Raw genomic sequence first — 6,510 nt, forward strand, 5'->3', positions numbered from 1 at the left:
ACCCATTCAATCAAAATCAAGCATTGTTCACTATTTAACTTGTGGTTATTTCCCTTAAGGTTTTTCTATAGTTCTCCACTTGCCTGAGAATCTCCAAAATATAGCATAACCATTATATATATTTAATAAACTTTTGACCGTGTTTTAAACACGTTACAGCTGTAAGCTTACATTTGCACACTTAACTGCAAACTATGAGATGCATTTATGGTGATTACTATATGTGTGAAACAAAATGAGTGTGTCTGAAATTTATAAAATGCACTTCTTTACAAATTCCCTTATTTATCAAATTTTTCCATAATTTGTTCCTGTATCAGTCAATCTCGACAATGGACAGAGCTGCCAGTGGGGAAAAAAGGAGTTGAAACAGATAACTCTGGAGATAATAGCCGAGCGATGTCCTGGCTGGAAGAACAGCAAATTATCCCACAGGTACATGAACCAAAGCATCTGCTGTTATTCATCCTGCAATATCAAAAGCTTTAGATATGTTTTGTATAGGTTTTTGTTTTTTTTATGATAGCCACTGTTCTTTTTCTTTGATAAATTTTTCAGACCATTTGCGGGTGAGCTGTAGATAAATATTAGGCTTATGAGGCAAATAATCATCATATTTATACAGAGCGTTCTTCTTTTGGACAGCTGTTTCAATCTGTGTTCCTTCATGCCATTCATTAAAAGAGGTGATTGAAATAATGCTGGGCCGCACCAGTAAGGCTGCATTTAGAGCAGTTTCATAGTATTTTCCGTTGATTCGATTTCGTGTATTTTGAAGATTCCAAGGACGTATGCTGGTATCTACATACCCCGGACCAACACTTGGAATAAACATCAAGTTGTTGGTGTCACAAAATGCTTTTAAACTTGACCAGTGGTGGTGGGACGATCCATATGAAAAACCATTTGTTGCAAAATATGTGTATAATCCATCAAACCCACTTCTATGAATATCATACTTGTGTTTTTCTTCCACAAGTAAAGCAAGAAAAATCCCATCATATGGGGTATTCCTAATACTCTGAGATCCAGACAGTGTTAAAAGATTGGCCCATATGTCTGGGCTCGTGATATACGAATCATATATGTAGAACATTGGCAAAGTTCTCCCATCACTACTCTTGTATCTGTAGAATGCTGGGTGGCTCCCATATCTAGAGGAGACAAAGCACAATTTCAGATTCTATTACGCATTTTTTAAATGTCTGGTAAATTATTAATAAAATAATATTATGTATATGCTAAAGCTGCACTTTGCAACACTTAAGTAAAACAATAACATAGTTACATAGGTTATAAATAAAAAAAAAAATAATAATAAAAAGACATGCTCCCATCAAGTTCACCTTTTCCCACATCTGTTAATTGCCGTTGATCCAGAAGGCAAAAAAACAACAAAAAAAACAGTTTGTAGCTCTTTCCGATTTTGCAACAAACTAGCTGTTTTCCCAGTATTAAAAAAATATATCTTTGAATATTATGTTTTTGCAACTATTCATCCAGTTGCTATTTAAACGTCTGTACAGACTTTGATAAAAACTACCTCTGCATTCAGAGAATTCCACATCCTTATTGTCCTTACTGTAAATAAACCCTTCCCTTTGCCTTAGACTAAATTTCCTTTCTTCCAGTCTAAATGCGTGACCACGTGTCCTATGCATAGTCCTGTTTATGAATAGATTTCCACACAATGGTTTGTATTGGCCCCGAATATATTTATATTATGCTGTCATATCCCCTCTGAGGTGCCGTTTTTCTAAACTAAACAGATTTAAATTAAACATTCTTCATAACTAAAGTGTTCCTTTCCTTTTATTAATTCTGTAGCCCACCATAATATATAATCCAGCATCAACAGTGGTGAAGCAAACACTTATCCACGGACGTAGAGTTGAACTAAGGGAATTAAGAATACTCTATTTCACTCTTAGTGGAGGGGCTACTGTTTACAACATATGAACTGGTTCTGTCCGATCTGGGGTGCCACAAGTATTAGAATAACTCCCATCTCATGGTTTTGCATGGATGAGAAGAGCCACTGGGAAGACCCTTAGGATATTTATCATATTAAGTATTACTAAACAATAGACCTTGGCACTGGTTTCTCTTGTTTATGCAATATGCAAAACAGGTTTACTAATTAAAATAGACCATATGGAAATTCTCATTTGTATCAAGTTACTGATTTAAAGGTAGTACATACTCGTTATTTTCTTCATTCGTAAAAAAAGGTTTATATGAACTTGTTAATAAAAGCACTGTGAAAAATTAGAAAGAAGGAAATACATGGAGCTAATTTCATCAAACTACTTACTTATGAATAATATAAATGACATTGTTCCGCAAGCTGTGGTCATCACGGTTCTTGTACGGCTCAATGTGAAACGTAACCTGAAAATAAGCAAAAGCTCTAATTAAATAACATGAGCTCTTGGAAAAATAAAAGTAGTACTTAAATGTGATTAAAATAATTCATCTTTGATGTGGGCCACCAGAGATATTAGCCATGTCATTTTGATCAATAAAGAAAGGTTTACAAATGCATAAAACATTCTAGTGTGAAGGTCATTCAGTTTGTGACATGTATCCTGCTCCAGTGAGAAACAGTTATTTTCAATATAAATCAGAAGGCAACAGATACCACATACAAACAAATAATTCTACAGTGAACGAGTTGATCATGAACACAAAATAAAACTAAAAATAATGCTCAAAAAGTTGTTTTGCCATTCCCCCCAAAAGCATGTTTAATGTTTCAACTATTAACAATGAACTCAAAAGTATTTAAAGTATTTTTTACTACGTTAAAACTCACTTTTAGTCCATAATTATGAGCTTTGTCTAAAATAAGTGGTACAATGTCATCTGTTGGTTCCCCATTGTCATCACTCATACCCAGTGGATACCATGATAATGCCACCACACCTGTAAAATTAAGACATTATTTTAAAAAATCTCCATGGCTTTCTTAAATTGTTTGTCTATTACAGATTCTCAATACTTAATGTATGGTTCCAGTATAGTACATGCAGGGCAGACCACATGTTGAATGCCTTTGTCTTTGCCAGTCATTGCAATTCATATTTACATAATATTACTATTATTGTTTGGCCTTCAACACCCTCAGTGAAACAGCTGTGCCAGCAATGCTCAATTAATACCCAAAGATCTTTAATATGCCGTTCCCAAGATCATTAAACAAAATATGGTTGGACATGCAGGACCAGGTAATTTTGGGTCTCACTGCAGGAGTGCTGTTGGCTATCCTTGGATAAAGGTAAATGTTTTTTTTGTGGAGGGCACAGACTTACACATAGCAATGTGAACACAAGTTTTATGGTTTTTGGGCCACACTTCATTTTCCCTTTCATTTTTATGAATTGTGTCATTATAATTCAACCCAATGCAACTAATGTTTCAAGTCCTGGCATGTTCTCGTACTAGCAATATTTCATTGTTAACGGAAGACTGAACACTTTTTACAATATCACAAGTGCTAGAACAAAGGCAATTATAACTCTGTAGTGTTGTAATCCCTCCATCGTTCAATTGCCCTGAAAACCTCATCTAGTTTTTTTCAATCACTAGAAAATGTAGTCTGCAGACTGTAACTCAGAAGGATATGCATAGTTTCAAATTAAATGTATTTGTTGTGCCTTTTTGCTAATAGGGTTAACATTATATATAGAAGAACGGCATCTTATAAAAACAAATGAGAAGGCATATTCCCAAAATGGATGATTGGACAGAATAGTAGGGGGGTATTGCAAGGAGTAGAAAATGTATACAAAATATATAGTGCATAGCTATATTAAAAGGTATTCACTGTGGCAACCAAAGTTACGGTTGAGTGTGGATTGTGATATATGCAACTAACCATAGGGGAAAGAAAAGATGCAGACTTTTAGCTGGTGAAATACAAAATCCTCTTCTTTACAGTCAAATCTACTTGCAATGTAATTTTTTTTAAACCCATAAATAATATTGTGTGCTCTTCAGGACAAACATTTTGTGGATGACAGCATTAGACATAATATAGCAATACTCATCTTTATGTAGAATTAAGGACCTAAACAGATTTCTGTTTTTCTGAGGTCTGTCTCCTTCATTAGAATTGTATTTGTTTAATAAAAAAAACAGTATGTTTTGAACATATTGTGATAACATTTTTGTCACTTTTCATTGGTAAATAGCACAATCTTAAATATCCTGTAAAGATTTAATAAACGTATTACCTATAGAAGCAGATCGCATTTGTTTCATGTGAGCGTCTACAACAGACGGATCTCTGGAACTATATGGTCCTAATTCAGGGTAAAAATTTGCTCCAATATCATCAGGAGGATTGTGTACTCCAGAAGGGAAATTGTTTGAAATCTTAGCATCCCAGTGTTTTAGCAATGGGTGGTTCCAATGAATATATTTACCATCAAATTGTGGGTTTCCATACCACGTGTAATAAAAAGTATGAAAGTCATAATTCGGAGATGGCAACTCTTCCATCTCTAGGTGATTAACTGACAATGTTTGTGAAACACCCTCTTCTGTTTGGGCCATAGTTTTTTCTTCTACATGTATGTCAGATTCCTTAATACGCCTCTCAGGTAAGAGGCCAAGACCAAACGGACTTCCAAAGGCTGCACTTTCAGGCCTCAGTGTTTTCAATCCCATCATAACAGAACACACAAACAAAATGAAAACCCCCAAGGTAATACATGTTCTTCTGCGAAATCTTAACATTATGACATTGCTCCATCAACATTACATTTCTTCAGTGCTATAAAAGAAGCAAAAAAAAAGATTAAAAAAAAAAGGTGGTGAAACACTGTACAGGCATCCACTACTTAATTCAGTCATGTATGAAATTGTTCATAATCTATTTAAGATTGATATATTTACCAGTAACTGAAAAACTGAAATATACTATTAGATCAGAGGGGTTATATTTGATCTTCAACCTTCCTTAGGTCATCAGGAGCGTAATGTATACCATTGCAGTGCATTAGGACCACCAGGTTATGGTTAAACATGGGATCTATAAAGCTTACAATAATGACATCTGTTGCTATGTATTATGTAATTATGTATCACTAGGCATGTGCAAGGTTGTTCCATAACATCTCTGCACATATGGTCACAACTTTACATATGCTCTATGAAATAATTAAAGACTACGACACAGGATACAAATGTGTTGAGGGGACCACACAGAAAAAGTGCCCCAGCACTTTACGTTACGCAAACGTATGTCATATCATAAACTTAGTGCCATTTGGTTTCTTTACTAAAGTAATGGACACTATGATTAACAAACTAAACTACCTTTCTGTACATTCATTGAAGTTACTTTAAAACTTTAGGTACAGACAGAGTAAGATAGTGGGACGGTTCCTTTAACAGAAACTAACAAATATCACCAGGCAAGCACTGGCAGGCAAGTGGACATATACCTGCCAATCCCATTGATGAATATGAGCCTACTGGAAGACTGTGTTTCCATACACCTGCAGTTTAAAAGAAAGTTGTCAGTTCATTTTTACACTTATATAAGTTTATTAACTTAATGTAAAAAAAAAATAAAAAAAATAAGTCTCCCCTTATAGCCATAGTGAAAACAAAACAAAAAAAGACACATAGAAACAATTCAAGACAAGGAAAAACCCCCAAATATCCATGTTCAAGCTTCCACTATAATGAAACCTGAACACATATATAGAAACAAATGTATAAAGCTCAAGAGGCTACAATAATTACGTGAAATTATGTAACTATAGCAAAGGGTGTTATTTACCAAAGGGAGAGTTGTAAGAGGAGTTTGATGGAGAGAAGTGTTGGAGTTCCTTCAGTTCACTGTACATTATAAAAGGTCCACATTATAAAAGTGCTTTCTGCTAAAGAAAGCACTCTGTTGGCCCAATACAATGTATACTCAAGTGAGTAGATTTTTTCAGTCTTTAAAGTCTTTTTGCCCATTAAACTATGCATTATAAAGAGCCAGCTGAGCCCTTTTTGGGGGAGAAACGGGCTACTGTTGGTCCTTCATAATGAACGGTGAATTGAGAGAGTTGAAACCACAACTCACCTGCAATCTATCCCTTAGTCTATAGATCCTAAACAAACTAATGGAACAAAATATGGAGGTAGGTGCACCACACACTACAATGGCACAAGGAGTCATCCAATGGCCCTAAAAAAATCAATGGACATAAAAAGAATCTACAATAACAGTAAGGATATATAATTGTAGATAAATAATAGTCCTCAACTGTCTGTTGCAAATATAATAAATCTGTAGATTATCTATTCACTCCACTTGGAAATGGTTACATCAGATCAGCCACTTACATGAAATAAATACTGGAAATGGTGTAGATCCATTTATAAATATAGATTACTGTTATGTTTTATTTGATGATTCTCTATGCAAGGTGTATGATGTGGAGCAGTGCCTTCATATCTTGTTCCACAAGCATGTTTGCTTTCACTCTAATATACTTACTGTTTGAGAAT

General features: G+C 34.6%; 1 protein-coding gene across 1 annotated transcript; it reads right to left on the minus strand.

Annotated features, from left to right (window-relative positions):
- Nucleotides 1-517: 517 nt before the first annotated feature.
- On the minus strand, nucleotides 518-4,740 carry LOC149302511 (glycoprotein endo-alpha-1,2-mannosidase-like). The gene is made up of 4 exons (XM_089482695.1): nucleotides 4,236-4,740; nucleotides 2,816-2,925; nucleotides 2,315-2,391; nucleotides 518-1,154 (listed from the first exon to the last, which is right to left on the minus strand). Exons 1-4 carry the CDS (start codon nucleotides 4,738-4,740, stop codon nucleotides 518-520), a joined length of 1,329 nt encoding a protein of 442 aa, XP_089338821.1.
- Nucleotides 4,741-6,510: the final 1,770 nt, after the last annotated feature.

Source organism: Sceloporus occidentalis, unplaced genomic scaffold (assembly GCF_023333645.1).
Source record: "Sceloporus occidentalis isolate IW3139 unplaced genomic scaffold, rSceOcc1.0.p SCAF_19, whole genome shotgun sequence".
Classification (NCBI taxonomy): Eukaryota; Metazoa; Chordata; class Lepidosauria; order Squamata; family Phrynosomatidae; genus Sceloporus; species Sceloporus occidentalis.

Bases quoted from the DNA above. Each gene is read 5' to 3' on its own strand.
- LOC149302511 (XM_089482695.1), bottom strand. From the start codon at position 4,740: ATGTTAAGATTTCGCAGAAGAACATGTATTACCTTGGGGGTTTTCATT. The intron at 2,926-4,235 runs GTAATACGTTTA...TTAATTTTACAG, and splicing joins AATGCGATCTGCTTCTATAG to GTGTGGTGGCATTATCATGG. The intron at 2,392-2,815 runs GTGAGTTTTAAC...GCTTATTTTCAG, and splicing joins CTCATAATTATGGACTAAAA to GTTACGTTTCACATTGAGCC.